At 44.6% G+C, this 18,886-nt stretch overlaps 1 protein-coding gene across 4 annotated transcripts in view; it reads right to left on the bottom strand.

Moving 5' to 3' along the window:
• Positions 1-11,115, bottom strand: part of PDLIM5 (PDZ and LIM domain 5) — a 125,817-nt gene extending 114,702 nt beyond the window's left edge. For 3 of the 4 annotated variants that reach the window (XM_050973462.1, XM_050973464.1, XM_050973465.1), the window contains exons 1-2: positions 10,996-11,115; positions 7,978-8,113 (exon numbers count right to left, since the gene is read on the bottom strand). In XM_050973462.1, the coding sequence (XP_050829419.1) occupies positions 7,978-8,073 (96 nt within the window). In that variant the 5' untranslated portion in view covers positions 8,074-8,113; positions 10,996-11,115. The remainder of the gene's footprint in view (positions 1-7,977; positions 8,114-10,995) is intronic. The other variant, XM_050973463.1, reaches the window with a different exon arrangement.
• Positions 11,116-18,886: the final 7,771 nt, after the last annotated feature.

Raw genomic sequence — 18,886 nt, 5'->3', positions numbered from 1 at the left:
ATGAGCCAGTGTGTGCCAAGAAGGCTAATGGCATCCTGGCTTGTGTCAAAAACAGAGTGGCAGCAGGACCAAGGAAGGGACTCTACTCATGACTGGTGGGGCTACACTTTGAATCCTGCGTCCAGTTTTGGGCCCTTCATTACAAGAATGACACTGAGGTGCCAGAGAGTGTCCAGAAGAGGGCAAGGGAGCTGATGAAGGGTCTGGAGCACAAGTCTCATGGGGAGCAGCGGGAGAGCCAGGGGTGTTTAACCTGGAAAAAAGGGAGCTCAGGGAGACATGATTGTTCTCTACAGCTACCTGAAAGGAGGCTGTAGTAAGGTGAGAGTCAGCTTCTTCCAACAAACAAGAAGGACAAGAAGAAACACCCTCAAGTTGTGCCAAGGGAGGTTTACATCGGATATATAGAAAATTCTTCACCAAAGGGGTTATTAAGCATTGGAACAGGCTGCCCAAGAAAGTGGTTGAGTTACCATCCCTGGAGACATTTAAAAGATGTGTAGATGTGGCACTTCAGGACATGGTTTAGTGGTGGACTTGGCACTGCTGAGTTAGTGGTCGGACTCGACGATCTTATAGGACTTTTCCAACCTAAATGATTCAATAATTCTATCCCTCATATTTGTTCAAACTAACCTCAGCCTCAATTTTAACTTTTTATGACCACTGGCAGGAAGAATATCACCTTTCCCATATTTCCACTGCCTTAGGCATATGAGAAACAGTTTTCTCTCACACTTTCCCTTATATTGGTAACATATGAAATCTATTCTCAAAAAGTCAAAACAAATAATAATTAAAAAGAAAAAAAGCCAACAATGTTATCTCCTGGCTCCATACCAAAGCCAAACAAACAAACCTTTCAACACCATGTCTCTTCTCACAATGCCTTTTGATAGCCATCGGCCAATGAATAATGAGAAAAACAGTTACACTAAAAATAGCATCTCCAAATGGTGGGGAAGTCGACAGAAGCTGTCAGGCCTCCAGGGCGAGATACTTGCAGAGAAAACATGCCCAATATTTTGCAGTTACTATTCAATAAATGCTGTCTTTTGGCCTCTGGAAGGACTGACAATTTTGCATCTGCTCTGAACATTTAATCAGAGTTTATTTTTTCACTACATCTGTCTTTAAGAAGTTGACACTGCAAAACAAATACTTTAGTTTTTACATCATGAAATATTTAGCTTATATTCCTCATACTGTAACTAAACCTTCACTTATAAGGGAAAAAAGAACAACCAGCATTTTTTTAATGTAAAAAGAATGTGCTCACATAACATCAGACATCCCTCAGCTACAAACTCTTTGGTCCCTATTTCTCCCAGTACAGCCAGCTTCACCTCTGGTGGAACGACATCAGCAGAGGAACTGGTTCTTAAAAAATTTTCTTCCTACTCAGTCTGAAGGGGCTGTCTAACCAATAAGGTCATGAACAGAACAAGATGCAGACACTTTTCTTACACCTCTTCTCCCCCATGCCCTCCCTTCTTCCCAAGCCCACACACCAGTGCTGGTCTGTCATTCTTTAAACCACACAGCAGAATAGACAAGGGAAGGAAAACAAAGGGTCAGAGGAAACAGCCCTTTTCCCAATTTTCAGCACAACGATGTTAAACCATAGTGAGACAAGAGGCAGCCGGGAAATTACATCCATACCAAAGGATCTCTCTTTCCATCTTTAGGTTAAACTGAAGAGCTCTCTAAAGACAGTTGCTTGCAACTACACTAACTCTGAAGCACTAGCCAGCACTCTTAGGACTTTCTCAACACTTGCTCATATTAAACTACTTGAGCAGCTGGGAACTTTGTAATTATCCAAAGGAAAACCTCTGCTCCTTCAGGACTTGGTGCACAGAGGATGTAGACTTTGGCACTGGTAGCTCATTTGTCATTGTCAGTAGATTTTTCAGTAAACCACATCTTGTAAACAACATTAAACTGAACAGAATAGCACTTCTTGCTTGGTATCTTGGCAAATCCCATTCACTTCATAAACACAGATAGCTCCTGTAAAATACAGCATTTGCTGCCCCAGGAGCAGCATCAGCAGCTACAGGCTGTGATGTCTGACAGCATCTCTGACCTGTGTCAGGAAGTTACAGAATTACAGAAAGGTTAGGATTAGAAGGGATGTCTGGGGAGTATCTGGTTCAACCCTGCTGCTAAAGCAGGCTAACTTGTGACAGACAGCACAGGATTGTGTCCAGGTGGGTTTTGAGTATTTCCAGATAAGGAGACTCCACAGCCTGTCTCATCAACCTGTTCCAGTGCTCTGCTACACTTGAAATAAAGAATTATTTCCTCATACTGAGATGGAGCCTCCTGTGTTTCAGTTCGTGTCTGTTGTCCCCTGTCCTGGGCACAGCCTGTGTCTTCTCCAGGTTCAACTCTCTTGAACTTCCCTCAAAAAGTGATGCTCCAGTCCCCTAGTCATCTTCACAGCCCTTTGTTAGACCCCCCACAACATTTCCTTGCCTTTCTTATACTGAATAATGTATAATGTATGTTCTGAGCCCAGAACAGGGCACAGCACTCCAGATGCAGCCTCACCAGGTCTCAGTATGGGAGCACAATCACATTGCTCTTCCTAACGCACCCCAGGATACCACTGGTCTCCTTGGCCACCAAGACACGCTGCTGGCTCACAGACTTTGCTGTCCTCCAGGACCTCCTTGGCAGAGCTGCTCTCCAGCAGATCAGTCCCCAGCTTGTGCTGGTGCATGGGGTTGTTCTTCCCCAGGTGCAGGACCCTGTATTAGTGGTCTGTTGAACTTCTTCTCTGCCCAACACTCCAGCCTGACCAGATCTCGCTGAATGGCAGCAGAGCCTACTGGTTTGCCAGCCACTCTTCCCAGTTCTCCACCATCAGCAAACTTGCTGAGGGGACACTATCCCTTCAACCAGGTCACTGATGAATAAGTTGAACAGGACAGGACCCAGGGTTGACTCTCAAGGAACACCATTGGCTGCAGGTCTCTAATTTAGACTCTGTGCCATTGATCACAACCCTGAGCTCAGCCGGTTCCCAATCCACCTCAGCTGCAGTAGTGGAATTCATCTTCCGCTGCATTTTGTGCAACCATCAGTAACAAATCAACCCAGCACACCAAGCCAGCAGCTGCCAGCTAGGGTTTAGTTAGGGGCTCTCAGCAGCTTCCAGGATGAAGCGTAAAGTTACTGACACAATTATCACTGGCCAGGCCAGCAGTTCTAATGTTTCTCTCCTATTCACATACCTGCTTGAAAGACTATTTCCCCAGTCCTCCATTAAAATAACTTATTTCATACTTAGACAAAACTTGATTTTACTGGAAATGACACATAGAGCTTAATAAAATAATTCACACAAATACAAGAGTAAGAGGCTCAGCCAGACTCTAGTCAGTCAAAGTTGACATGCTTCAGGTCCACTCAAAACATCATTTTCCTTTATTGCCTTCTCACTATTTTCACACATATTAATGACCTCCTAATACCAGCATAAAGAACATCAGGATGCTCGTGTGGGATGAATACTGAGCAGCTAACTTGCTGTACCTGCACATTCCCTACTTCATCCCAAGGTGGGCTGCTCTCCCACCTACTCCTTGAGTGTACTTTTTGCCAACAGACTTATTATCATGAGTATTCTGTCAACTATAAGCTTGCAGCTTCAACACAAAAACATCTTTGAAACAGCTGAAATAAAGAAAACTGAGAAAACTGCAAAACCAAGTGGTTATTTCTGAGGCAGCAGTGGTGTTTGTTTGTTTTGGGTATTTTGAGGAAGAAAAGTGATCAGTGAAGCAGAAAGAAGCTGTGGGAAACATACTGAAAGAAGCTGCAGTAGAAAAACAGAGCTGTCAGTCAGGTCAAGCATTTCAACATGACTGTATTCCATTTAATTCCTACAGCAAAAGAAAAACAAACAGCAAAACATCTTCTGAAAGACAATAGCTAAACTTGTCAACAGGATTCAACAAGAAAGTAACTTAAATAAGGGAAAACATCTGATGTATTTGCATTAGGTGGGAGGGTATATACGGCCTACAGATTACATTACTCTTCAAACTATAGCTTTGCTTGAGTATTTCCTTGTTTCTAGTCATAAATATTGCCATAAAACAGAGAGAAGTACCTTTTAGAGACTACATCGCAAAAATTTTGAGAAGCTACTAACATGTCAAGCACACATTTGGAACAAGTATCCAAACCTCTCACAGGTCATCCCAAAATAATGAATGCATCATCAATATCAAACACCATTTATTTCCTCCTTCAGAGGACAACAGTTTTGACAGTTCAAATGTTAGTCATGCTAACTGAGATTATTCTGGCTTTGTTAAAGAAGCATGGGGAACTAATCAACTCACCAAAAAATAAAGCAAATATAATATTACTTCAAAGTTGAAAGAAGCATAGGTAGTTTTAAAAGCTACTGTCTGTGTTGCACTTAAACAACAGAGATGTAGTAGATAGAATTAACCCCAAATTCTGTTTATATAGAATTTAGCATGCCTGAGAGCCACTTCATGAATCCTACCTAGCAATATATTGGAGTACTTTATTTCCAAAACTGCATTTGTTCCTTTTATTGAATGAGAATAAACTCCCACGCAAACAAATCTTGTTCTCATTGCCTCTAGATTTCCCTTTTTTTTATTTTTGCATCATAGTATTGGTCTTGAAGGAATAAGGACAACAATTGCTTCTTTAATTAACGTAAACCACCATGAGGAAACAGTAAGAATAGCAACTCAGAATAACCTAAGTTTGCACACCTTGGATCTAGTAATTTCTATATTCATCACTGCAGGCTAGCTGCTCACAGTTTGCAATCTCTCATTAAACAAATGCTACCTCAGAAATCACTACCTGGAAGCCCTACAGTACACTTACATGTGGCAGACTGAGCCACTTAAACTTGGCTGTTAACAAACCTCAACCCACCCTTTATCCCTTATTACTTTCAGAGCAACTTCCTTCCCACAGGCCCTTGCTTCATGGGAACCATACCGCCCATCACATTCCCACCACCCTGCAGCAGCTTCCCAGTGTTAAATTCCTGACCTGTGCAATGGCACTCTGCAGGGCTCAGACAAGTGCCTTCACCAGGCAGGGAGGAGGACTGGGAAAAGCCACCCTGTTGAATCCCAGCCAGATGCAAGTTCATCAAACGAGTGCCACATGCATTTGTGTTATATGGACACGTATACATGTCATGTATGGGCACATAACTGTGTACATATATGGTATATACTTACACTGCTATGTGTAATGACCATCACATCACAGCAACCCCAATGTCACGTTTATTGCTTCCCATGAAATGTGTACAGCTGTACAATTAAACACAGCAACTTCACAGCATTCCGCTTCATAAATGACTGACATTACCCTGCAATAACTGTTGCTATTGGTTATGAAGTTCTGACTAGTCTGCAATAAACTAATTTATGAAAAATCAAACACTACCCCTGAACTAATGTTAATCTTAGTTGACCATAAGAATTTCAACTGAAGGACACAAAACAGGCTCATTTTACCCTTCAGAGGCAATAAGGAATACACCCATGTAAACTGTAACCTGTCCAAATTCAAATGACTTACTAAAACTTTCTCTGAGGAACTGTGAGATCTTAATTTGTTCAAATGATTAGTGAAGAGATTAACTTTTCAGATAAACATCTTTAGAAGCCAGTGTATTCTCTGTGTTTCATACACTACACTTTATTTAAACCTAATCTCAAGGAGTTTAAACTAAAGCAGGAAATTAGCCCTCAGCAGCCCAGCATTCATCTTCAGCATCTAGAGGACAAATTAAAAACAAAACAAAACCAAACCAAAGAGTCCTCCTTGCCAAGGAACATAATTATGCTGTCTCATTACTGTTTTGCTGAAATAATTTAATTAGCAGCCTTCAGATACAGGAAGGAATTTATGCTACATCAAGAAAAGAACAGCTTGGGGGGGTGAATTGTACACAGTGTTCTAGCATACCAGGAACATGGGTGTTGAATTCTTCCAGTAAAAACTATCGGGCCAAAGCTGGATTGGCATACCAGAACTAAGCCTTTTTTTTGATCCAAAGGAGGGGGGGAATAAAAAAAAAGGCACCAAGCAGTCTAATACTTGCATACTTTCAACTGCAAGTAGGAAGATACAGTGCAGGAGCGGTGCTGAGGTGAAGTGGAAATTGTGCTTCCCCGCCCATGCACAAATTAAAGCTCCAAAACCACACCAGACCCTGTCTTTCATTATGTTCTGCTCTTGTGGGCACTGACATTTGTCATTAGGGAATCCCATAACTGAGGCTTTTATAGGTAGCTCTCAAGGCCGATTCCTCCAGGCTACTCCATGCGACGGCGAATTTGATTCCTGCAATAAAGTTGTAGGCTAGGCTAATTCCAACATATGTTTCCTCTTTTAGATGGGAAGCCTGCTTACAGCAGGACTGCACTCTAGATCTCCAGGATAACAGAGGCCTGTACAAAAAAGGATTACTCTTTCCCAAAGCTGGCTGTTTCACATGGCTGACTGCCTATAGCGCTCAACTGCTCGTCAGTATCGCCCAAAAGGACCCTGTGCAGGCAAGCTCCTGTACCATCGGATCAGTAGAGTTCCATCCACATCCCCACTTCATATCTCTCATTAGTGTACAAGTAACCAGCTACTGAACAAGAAACTGAATTACAGTTCAGTTTTAAAGTCCTTGCAATCCAGGAACAATCTGCTTTTCAACCCCTTATTGTCTCAGATATTAACTGTCTGAATCAGTACACAAGCATTTCTACAGCACTCCAACCTATTTTAGCCATATAAAAAGAATTTTTCAGAGCCAAACGGTACTTTAATTTCACCAGCATAATCCAACAGTGGATAAAATAAGCCAAGACTAAATGAACTGGAAGGGTTTGAAACACTAGTTAAGATTAGCTAAAAATATCACCATGATGCATAAACCCAAATAGAAACCTGCTCCATCTCCCAGGGCAGTATCAATTCTGCCATCCCAACAGGTGTAAAAAATAATTCATCTTTGTCACTAAACTCCATGAAAATGCAGAAGAGAGAGGAGAGCTGTTGACAGAGGAGGGGCCACTTGTATATAAATGACTCCACCTGGCTAATCAGATTTAAAGGTGTCAGGGTACAGAGCCATTAAAAGCCCCTCCCTTCACCTAGAGATTTCCAATGACCCTAGAAATTCAAAATTGCAAATTTTGTCCCCATATTTTATGTGCAAAGTGCTTCAGCCATCTGCAAAAGGCTTTGAAACTTAGCCCACAGTGAAAGACAAGCCTTCCTGAAAACACAGTTTAAAGTAGGAAACTAGTTAGACAGTGCTGGGTACAAAGATCATATTTGTTTTGACTTAGTTCCTTAAATCCTTTGAATACCAGTTCAGAGCACATACTCTATAAAACACTTATGAGAAACTGGCAAGTTCACTCAGGCACATATTGATGAACTGCTATTTACAACTACTGTCATTTAAGTACTTTTTTATTACAAATAGTAGGATTTGTAATAACAGACACCACAAGATCCTCGAGCAGCTAAGAGCTGCTGAATAAACAAGTGAACAGGAGTGATTTTCCCCCACAGCTTCCCATTTGAAATGCACAGGCTCAGCCCAGCAAAGTAAATTGCTTGTTTCCTGTCAGCCTTCAACCTCTGCATCCCTATTTTCTGGATGGAAACAGGGCAGGGAATTCGAGGGTAATTTCTTTTGTTATTTGAATAAACAAATGCAGATAAAACAACCATTTCAAATGAACAAGTCCTTCCTGAGCTAATTTTCTTGGAGCGTTTAAACAATAAAGATTTATTTTCCCCTTTCTATCCCTCACTCCCTGACCCCCAACAGTCCTCCATGCCACAGGGCAAGTAGAGCCCCAGTGTCTATAATTAATGGCTTTGTCTGAAGGTTGTGGGTTGGCCACAGCATAACAGATACCCACATACAGGAAAAGAAGCAAATGCACTTACTCGAGAGATAGACAGAGGCACATTGAAATCCTTGCCCCCTTGAAGCCTGAAACCCCAGGGAGCCGGCCCGACCAAAGACACGCTGTAGTTGCTCATGATGTTTAGTATTCACGGAGCAAATCCAAAGAACTGATGCCTGCAGAAGAGGATTAGAGATTTAGTTTAAAGATGATAAAAACAAAAGACACTGCCTGCAATTTCGAAAACCTTCTTTCTTTGGCTGTATTCCCCTGCCCCCCAAAACAGCCAAAAACCCCACACCAGGTCTTGTCATGACTTGTGCTTTTATTCCCCATATGTTGTTTCCCTCCATAGCTTAGGAAGAAACAGAACTTGGAGAAATGCCACTGCCAAAATGTTTGACAACTACTTTTTACTAACAAAACACTGTGCGGAGCAGGGGTGGTATGCATCCAGCATTAAAGCTCAGCTTAAAAAAAGTCAATATTGAGACAAGCATGAATTGATAGCATCCCTTAAACTGAAGTATGGAAGACATTAGCACTACTAGCGCATTCATTTCTAACAAAATTAGTATCATATGCTGCCCTGTCATCAGCTCAAAGCTTATTTCTAAACACAACAATGCCAAAAGCATCACAACTTTGCAGTTAGTCAGAGGAAAAAGTCCCTGTGACTTTTTTATTTTTATAGCATCGCTTCATAGTGGCAAAACAATATCACAGACGAGACAGGTATTAAAACCAACCCTCAAAATGAAAGCCATGAACTATAGCAAAATATCCACAGTCACGAATTAATGCTGAGGAAGCAACCCAAGCATCTCCCTCTCCACAAGTGTGGCTAACAAATTACCTTTAAAAGGCAACTGAGATATTTAAGAGCTGTTCAGCGTCAAAGATAAGGGCTTCAGTTCCACCTCAGATAAGTAACGTTACAATGACATCTTAGGTAGTGGATGCCGTCTATTTTTGTATAGTTGAAGCCCGGCAGGAGCACACCAGGGCAGGCTGGTGTAAGACTACACCGGGGCACAGCCAGATTCCATACTCATATAGGGACATTTAAGGTGGACCTTCAGCCAAGCAGCAGCAGGCGGCTGCACACCCCACCAAACTCTGAAAAGCCCGGTTTTAGCTGTTCCTACACTGCAGGGGCCACGTTAGTTTCTCAGAGGCGGTGGATTTTTCCAAATGGAGCCCACCCACCAGGAGCATGAGAGAAGGGCAGTCGCACAGCCCCCATCGATGCAAGGATGTCACTCCCCGGGAGAGTCATCCACAATACACGTTTTTGGGTTCACCTCCCAAAGCAGCAGAGACAACCTGCCAACACTTTTTTCTAAATCAATCAGTGAACTTTATTCACACCGACAGCCACTCAGGTAACCAGAACAGGACTTCTGGCATCAGACAGCACGATATAATATATATATATATATATATATATATATATATATATTAGGTAGCAGAAATTGGAACTTGAACCAGAGGTGCCAGGGTAACTGGGCCACTCCCAACCCACCACTGCCTGCTGGCATCCAGCAAAGGGGCAGCTCTGACCCCAGGCGCTGACTCAACCCACCCTTAAAAACCTCGACAAGCACCAGTGAACAGAAAGGGAAGCACACAAGACTGAGCTCTCCTGAGGCTAAAGAGGAAGAAAAGTACCCGCCAAGTTCGAGCTAGGATTCTTAGGAGGCTTGCTCACCACTAAAGCGAGAACTAAGTTGTTTAATTGCCTTGCACACAGAATTCTTTTAAAAAGAGGATCTGAATTAGTCACAGATTTCTTTCTGCATAAAAATACACATTCTGTTCACTCCCGCTAAATGAAAACCACTGCAGTGACAGGTCACTGTAAATTACAAGACTGCAGAAAAGCAAAACACCTCGACTGACCAGCATACAGTGTAGTGGTTTCACACAGGTGAGAAGGCTTTACCTGGCAATTGAAACTAAAACACCTGTGTAGGTCGTTTGTTTTTTTAACTAAGCATCAACTAGTTACACCTACGGACCCACGAAAAAAAATGAATTCTGTTAGGAATTAATGCCATTCTTTTTCACTTGTAGCAGCTAGAAATAGGAGGGAAGAAACTGCGCGCTGAAATACCGTGCATCATACTCAGCATCACTCATCTTTCCTTTCTCATCCCGTTAATTCCGGTATATCTGCATCTCTGGCTTAAGAAATACACCAGGAAGGCACGGCAAACTAAGAAGACCACCCGCTCAAAGTTTTATTTAACAAATTACTTGAAATGTGTCAGGGCAACAGCTAAAGAGAAACAACGCGAATCACCAATCTCACGTTTGCAGAGTGCTCACGCTTCACATGCGGAGCACTCTGCAAACAAACCAGCTAAGGGTAAAGTCGCGCAACTTTCCTCTAGACGATCAAACGCTCGGGGGACTTGCGTCTGGAAGGGGGAATTTCAAATCCCCGGGCTGAACGCCGGCCGCACCGCAGCCGGCCATGGCGCGGAGCCGCCGGCCCCGCAGCAGCAGCGGAGCCCTCCTGCCCCGGGGCGGCCGTGCCGGAGGGACGGCACAAGCCCCCGTACACCCCTGCAGCCCGCTCTGCCCACCTCCCCGGGACGAGGAGCCCCACGACCAGCGCAGGCTGGGGACTAGAATTCCCCCCAGGAGCGCTCGGTCTCGGTTCCAGGCGCTCCCACAGCCGCAGCGGCTCGAACGGCGTGCAGCCCCGCGGGTGCCCCAAAGCCCGGGGAGCGGGGCACACCGGAGCCCTGTGGCCGAGCAGCCCTACGGGCACGGCAGCGCTCGGCTGAGGGCGAGGAGCCCCGCAGGTGTCCCGCAGCCCGGGCTCCCCAAGGCGCTGCCCCGGGGCCGGGCCGGGCCGCGCCCCCGCCGCACCCCGGCACCCCGGCCGGGCGCTCCGCCACCACGGCAAGCTGCGCGCCCAGCTTACAGAAGTTAAACGAAACGAAAATAGGCACGGAGGAGCTTTGCAAAGCGCGCCCAGCCGACGGACTTTTTGCCTAATTCCCCCCCTGGTTATTTTCCGTTCGCTTTCTGCCGCCCCGGCACTCACCCGGCGGTGCGGCACAGCGCGGAGAGGCGAGGACACCGCAGCGCGTCTGCGAGGCGGCAGCTCCGTCCCCCCGCTCTTGTTTTCACTTCCGTCTCCCGCCGCTCCTCCCCTGGCCCAGCCCGGCCCAGCCCTGCCCGGCCGCCACGGGACGGGGCTACGGAGCGGGGCCGCGGCTGGAAAGCCCGCGTGGTGCCCAGGTTAGCCGTGCGGTTTGATTTGTTTTGGTTGGTTTTTAACAGGGGAGCGCTCCCTTTCCCCCCGCTTTCATTTACGCACACGCAGCTGCGGGCGCACCTGTGAGGCGCAGGGGCCAGCGGGAAGGGGCCGCTCCCCGTGTGCCCGTCCTGAGGGAAGGGGTGCGCTGCCGGGCAGGGATGGGGGGAAGCCGCGAGGGCAGCCTGAAGCGGAGCAGGAGAGCCTACGGAGAGAGGGAGTTTGGCTGATTTAATGTGGGGAATGACAGGGATATACTTCCCCCCTGAGGACATCAAAGTGAGGGAAGAAGAGGCGGCGAGGCAGAAGAGCTGTTGGAGCTGACAGAAGGCTGGCAGAAGAACAAACAGGTATAGAGTAACCATGCATAAGATCAGCTCCGAAATCGGAAGGGAGCCGCCAGAAATTAAAGTCTCTGGCAGAGCCTCGCTGTAGGAGTGGGTCCATTAAATTAGCCAGGTTCTAGGGTGATGCTTGATCAGATTGTTATAGAACTAATTCTTTAACACGAGGACTGTCCAGCTGGGAATGCAGCTGGGAATATGTGGGGCGGGGCGGGCTGGCTGGGACAGCACTGCTGGGGCACGGCCGCTGCCTTGGGAAAGGCAGGAGTAGGGCGAAGATAAAACAGCAGTGGCGCTTCGGAGTCACATTCAGCTGCACCTCCCTGAGGCTTGAGGTTCCTGCCAAACTTCACACGACAAGAAGTCATTACAAGTAAAAATGGCTGTGGAAGAAATGTGCATCTAGTTGACAGTACTATTATCAGTACGATTCAAAGGATTTCAGTACCCTCCTCAAGCATGGATTTATTGTGGAGAAGGAGTGCAGAAGAAAGCCTTAAATTCTTATTCATCACCATCCAACACAACACACAGTCCTCATAATGGACAGCCCTGACTCACCGTTCTGGTCCCAGAGCACTGTCCCTCGCTTTTACTGTCACTTGCACAGCCCTGAGCCTGATTTTGGCCCTGCTGTGCCCATTGCCCTTACAGGCTACCCCAAACAGGCTGGAGCTGATGCTGGGTTAGACCTGTGCCCTAGGTGCCTGGGTGTGCATGAAACCAGGGCCTGTCCCATCCTCTGAGCCCTGGCTCAGTGAACCTTAACAAGGGGATTTTAACAGTGTCCCACTGAGCTGTGTGTCTTTAACTAGGACAAACACACTTCAAACAGCATCTCAAATGAAAGGCATCTAAACCTCCTATTACTTTAGCCAAACCACTGTTTCAGAAATATTCCTTCCTTAGTCTGCTCTTTTCCTATTAAGTCTCTCCAATCAGGCAAAACTAAAAATCCCTGTTACGCAAAAAGACTCTCACATGATTTTAAATCATGGAGGTAAAAGTTACCCAACACGGGGATTTTTCTTTGTGTCACAAGGGCTGTAGGTCACTCTCAAGCTGTTTTATTTATTAGAGTAGAAAAAGCTCCAGGACCCCACGCCCCGGTGTGACTCACATGATATCTCCAGTGTCAGCATGTCCCTGTGCTGACTGCTTGGGTAGCAATCTGCTCTCAGCTCACCATGGCACACACCTGTGGTCCTGCTTGATTTTGCACTTTGCCACATTAGTGAAAAACATCCTTTTCCCCTTCAGTGCTCCCAAAGCCTTCAGCTTTTCCTGTTGGAGAAGTAGCTTGCACATGCAGCATCTCAAGACAGTATTATATTAATTCATCATGACCGAAGGAGAATGTGCAGAGAGACTTTTGCTGCTTGGCGTTGCAGCAGGTTTCAGCCCCAGCAAGCCTGCATGCACTCTGCTCCATACCCACCCATCGCAGCAAGGCCAGTGCCACTCCCAGCTCAAAGCTGGCAGTCTCATCTCTAAGTCCGTCATCATTTCGCTGTGGCGTGATCAGTTTGTAACAAATGAATCTGTCTTCCTTTGCCTCCAGAGACAGGACATGGAAATAGAGGCAACTCATTAGTTCGAGATAGCTCCATTCTTGGTCCCTTTTCAAATATTCTCCTCTTTGAGAGAAAGCTTTTCATTAAGATGAATAGCAAAATTAGAGATAGTAAGTTGAGCAAGAAACCTCGGCAGCAGCTAGAACTGTGGCCTGCCTGTTCTTCCTACCACTACCGGATTTTAGACAGAGCTTGCATTTTCCCCTCAGAACAAGGAAGGAAAGGGTCTGGTAATTAATTAAATGCAGTAGTCAGCTAGCCAGGCAGATACAGCCTATGTCAGAATTACTCAGGCACTTAAGTCTCCTTTAAATGCTAATGAAATGCCTTAGGTGCCAGGTAATGGGCACTGCAAAACTGACAGAGAATATCCCCTGCGGTGGTGAAGCAGAAAAAGGTATTTGTAAATGGGAAAAGTAGCCCATAAATTATGAACAGATTAACAATGCACAGTCGAATTAAAACACCATTTAATGTAACATTACCTTTCTGGGTGCTAAAGCATTGAACTACAAGCTGTGCTTTTACTGCACTGCTACTTTCACTTTTGCTTTTCTTCCAAAGGTAAAGCTAGTGTAAATATTTACATTCAGCATATAACTGCTGTTCAGCACTAAGTAATCCTCTCTCTAAAGAGGTTAATGTGCGTATCATCTAGAGCATAACAGCTTGTTTTCAGTTCCAAGACAGCTCTGCGGCCAAAAAATACAATAAATTAGATAATTTCTATGTGTTTCTGAGAAGCAAGGGCTGCAGTCAGCTTTTGACAGGGCAAGCTGTTACACTTTGGTCACAGTGAAGCCCAAACTACCTAGAATTGGTATCACAGAAGAACTTTTATTTTTCTGTTTGTTTGGTGTTTTGTGGTTTTGTTGTTTGTTTTGTTCTGTTTTTCTTTTTCCTGTCCCTGTTTCGGAAAGATAGCCTGTGCTGAACTGCTGAATCCTCTCTCATACATCCTGTCAACCACAATAAGTCCAGTTCGTCCAAAGACTTCTTCGCGTGGGAGGAGCCATGTGGGTGGGCAGAGAGGCTGGCAGGTTGTTCAGGATCCAGCCAGCTGGGCAGCTACACCCACCCAGTTCACCTTGGAACGGTTTGTCAGCCAAAAAACCCCTCATGGTCAAGTTTTCTCTTACTTGTCACCTTTTTTTCTCACCTCTTAGAGCCCTGTTCTCCCCGCAGCTGTGCTGACCATCTTCACCACTTGTCATCAGCCCATTTTCTCCCTGAACATGTTTTCTTGTGTTACTTCTGCTGTAGCTGTGTCCTCTCTGGCAGCAGTTTGCTCACCATCTCGGTGATCACAACAGCTTTTAAACCCGCGGTTTTCATCAGATTAAAAAGTGTTGGTGTTCCCGCTCTAGCCATTGAAGCTCTTGATGTTATAAATGGATTTATTAGTATTTTTTATACCCTGATTTCTTTTTTATTATAGCTAATTAAGCCTTCTTTACTTTTTCTTTACTGGTGCTTTTCTTTGCAAAGAGAAAGTAATATTTACTAGTAAAATACTTTCTTATTTACAGTGTCTCTAGACTCTTGGTAAATTGCATAGACAGAGGAAATGTATGTTATTACTGGACTCCTTTGTAGTGACTGAGCAGACACACTGGAGCCTGGTCATTCCCAGTTCTAAGCTAGGAATATCTGTTTTGTTCCCTCCTCCTCAGGTAAAAGAAGGACCACCTATGTGGATGCCACAGGTTAAACATTTCTACTTTGTGTGTCCAAACCAATGAAACAGCAAGTAAACCTCTTCATTCCAGGAAACACAATTAACCTTTTCAGAAGCTTAAGGTTATCTTCTTATCACATTAAACATGGCCCATTTTAGGGACTGAAATCAATCTGAAGCTTCTCAGAACGTCACAGCCTGAACAGCTTCATCCTCACTGCCCTGCTGTGAGGCATTAGCCTCATTTTACAGGTGGTGACCAGAGGCAATAAACATTTATGCTTGCAAGGAATCAACTGTCAAAGAATTGAAACCAGTTCTTCCAAATTCCTTCACCACTACTAACGACTAACTACTGGATTACTCTACCCCAGGCTGACACAGCCCTTTCTGCTTCTTCAAATGGAACAATTCATGGGAAAAAAAAAGGAGGGGGGAAAAAAAAATCAGGCTTCATATTTACCATTTTTGACAGAGTTATGGGAGTAATGCTTTCAGTTATCCCCGTTCTTACCTCTTGAAGGGAGCTGCCTGCCCCAGTTTCCTTTCCCTTAACGGCAAGGAATGGTCAATGCAGAAACCTGTGGCTTGGTGTGCTTTAATTACAGTCCATCAGCTGTGCTGAGTGATGTCTTTGAGCTGTGTTTGAGATCCACCACAAATACCAATTAAGCAGGGTTTGGCAGGTAAACAGCCAAAATTTCAGAGTGATCCTTGCAGCTATATTAATTAATGCCACAGGAGAGGAGGTGCTGCTTTGCCTGAAGACCTGTGCATGATAGATTGCCTTGGCGAGGGAGGTAGTGGGTGCAAGCTGCAGCACGAAGAGCCTGGCAGGTTGGGAGCAGCCAGGCACAGGGATTTGGATAGGGGCACAGCAGGGGAGCAGGCAGCTCCCCTGCTTTTTTCCAACCAGCACCACTCACTCGCTCACTCAAGCACAGGCTTTTTCTAGGGTCTGTTCTGCTGCTCAGCCTTGGCACGCAGCAGATGCCATTTGGGGCTCCCCCACCACAACCCCACATCATCCTCAAGTCAAAGCCCTTCAGCCAGCTCACACAACTGAACTGGTACAAAAATGAACATAGTCCAGAGCAGTGACACCCTACTGTATCAAAAGGTCTAACAAGCGTTTGGAAGTAAACTAAGGGGGGAAAAAAAATCAACTTCTCTTTTCTGTTGGATTGACTTAGTTGCCCTGCATTTCATAACTGCTTAGGTAAAGCCATACAAAAATCTGTGCATAGAGAAACCTCTCTAGGCCTTTGTCACCACCTCTAGAGTTGTTTGGTTTTGTTTTTTTTTCCCCAGAGAAATACAAAACAGGCATGAGAGCAGTAAGATCAGAGAACATGTTCAAGAGATCTTATTTTAACTGCTGCCCACATAAAATAATATATCAACTAATAGCTATTCCCACAGTAAATAAAATACAGGTAAACTTGGAAAAAAAAAAAAAAAAAAGAAACAGCCACCAGAGAAGCTTTTATTTATACATCTTAAGAATTTGAACCAAATTTGTACACACCAGTGTCATATTTATGTGTGAATTGTTTTGTGGTGATTTATTTGTGAAAACACCAGTTCCTTGTTGACTTTGCAAAGTTGGCTGCCACATAGATCTGGGTGTCACCCCCAGAAGACTGAAACCTTCATTGTGCTCATAAATTTGGTCAAAATTCTGTGCATAAATCAAGATGAGCAAGATGGGCAGAAGGGACCACAGGTACACAGAAGCACCTCTCACTGTCAGAAACAGTTGTGCTCTCCCAGTGTGGATCCAGGAGCCATCAAGCCTGAGCCTTTCCCTCCTTAAATGCTGCAGCATTTCTTCACAAATGAATTTACATCTTAGAAGTGCTTGTGCTTTTCTGGTCCCAGCTGTTCCCATGGGAAGGCTGTTCCTGCCCCTGTTTGTTTCAATGGCCAGCAACCTGCGTCTTATTTCCAGACTAAGTTTAGTCACATATGGGTTTAAATAGTTCTCCCTCACTGCTGTTTGAGTCCTAGGTATTTTTAGAGGGAAACCATATCCCCTGTCAACCTTCATTTTTCCTGGGCTGAACAAGCCGAGGTTGCCTCAGCCTCCATTTGTAAGGAAAGATCGCAGCACTCCTGATGATCCCAGTAGCCTTTCCTTACACCTGTTCAGATTTTTATTTTCCGTGGGCATGAGACATCAAAATCATATGTAGTGTCCTAAGGACACCTTACTGATGTCATCAACTGCCATGGATTTAGTGTTTCCACTGGAAACATCTTGATTGGCATGTGCCAGAATGACATTTTCCTCTGCAAAGAGAACCATAATGGTGCTCCAAAGGTACTGGAGAATTTCCCAGTTGATTAATTTTTTCCTATTTTTCTCTGAATTTCAGTTTACCAATAAATTATATCCATATGTCTGCTTTTCTTATCTATGCTTCTAAATTCAGCTCCATTACATTGTTTTTCTTCCCATAACATTTTTCAGATGATCTTCCCTCCTGATAGGGCCTCTGAGCTTTTGTCATCCACAAATGTCATTAGCAAACTTGCAGTCTTTGTGCCCAGTTTACTATGAAAACATTAGGCAGGAAAGCTTTCAAGACCTTCTAATTTATAACCATATATTTATATAATTATATACAAATATGTCAACAAACTCCATTAACTACCTTTCTGCATCATACTTCCTGTTGCAGCCTCCCCTGCTGCAGTCTTCCTGCTCACCTGGCAGGAAAATGAATGGCTTTGGTAGTGTAAGGATTGAAGCAGAATATCAGATGCTGTCCTGAAGCCCAGATGAATGAAATCTGACCCATTGACTTTGTTTATAACCTCAGTGACAGGACAGCTGTGAGGTTAGTCTGACACAGGCTGCCCTTGGCAAGAGCAAGAAGGCGTGCTGGGAGGAAAGCGCAGAAGTGCTGTGAGCTCTGTCTGGAGAGATGTTCAGACCAGAGCCACAGGAGTCAAAGACTGCTGAGAGGTCTGAGCAGAGATGGAAACACAGAGAGCCACTATTAAATTACATTTCACGATGTCTTAGATGCAAAACATCGTTGTGCTGATGTTTGCAAGGCAGCAGAAGTAGAGTCATAGAGTCACAGGCTAGTTTTGGTTGGAAGGGACCTTTAAAGGTCATCTAGTCCAACCCCCTGCAATGAACAGGGGCATCTTCATCTAAATCAGGTTGCTAAGAATCCTGTTTGTTTCAAAACAGGATAGGGAACAAAAGAAAGATGGATAAACAATACTTTAGAGTTTAAGGCTGTTAAAGCAAGGGTAAAATACTCTCTTAGACAATTTAAGGAAAGTGAAAAAGAAGGAAAAAGCTGTTGTTGAAGTATTTCTCATCCATAATTCCTATGAGCAAGGTGGTCACCTAACATGGATAAATCAAAGCTATGGATATCTCAGTTGGTCTCTGAGGTTATTTACTATACCCACATATGGAAAAAACGTACCGGCCGCTTCCTGTAGAGGTCAGGCTATATATAAACAACTGCAAGTGAAGCAGGATCTGATGCAATTGGCTCTAGGAGCTGCCTGTCCACAGCATTTGTGCAGCTGCAGGTGGGACGTGGAGTCACATCAATCAATCTAGGGTTAAACAGGAGCTGACAGTACTTTGGAGGAACATGAAGTGCCTGCAACCTATTTGCTGGGCACACGTCTGCACTTGGCCTCTCTTTGCACGAGAACCGCCCTCTCAAGCACAGTGAAACAATCCTCTCACTCTCGAAGCTTTCACTCTAAAGAATACAAGGGAGTGGCAGAACAGTGACATCAATCGTTTTAGGCCCGGTGTACCTGTTGAAATGCATGACACAGGTTGCACAGCAGTACCCGCAGTGTCTGTGCTAAGTGACAGAAAAATATATTGGAGACTAGTTAAAGAAACAGCTTGAAAACAGCTTGAAGGGAAAACAGTGAAAATGAGAGGGAGAAGAGTGAAAAGTTCCAGCCACCACCTATTGTGTCTAAACTCATATTGTTTCTAAAAATACAAAAGCAGAAAGCTGCTAGGAAGTGTTGATGCCAGAAAGCTTTCAGCAAGTAAAGGACCATGCTGGTGCCCAGTGTAAAACTGAGCCTCC

The sequence above is a fragment of the Serinus canaria genome, chromosome 4 (genome assembly GCF_022539315.1).
Source record: "Serinus canaria isolate serCan28SL12 chromosome 4, serCan2020, whole genome shotgun sequence".
In the NCBI taxonomy this organism is placed as follows: domain Eukaryota; kingdom Metazoa; phylum Chordata; class Aves; order Passeriformes; family Fringillidae; genus Serinus; species Serinus canaria.
This window is presented reverse-complemented; position numbering and strand designations above follow the sequence as displayed.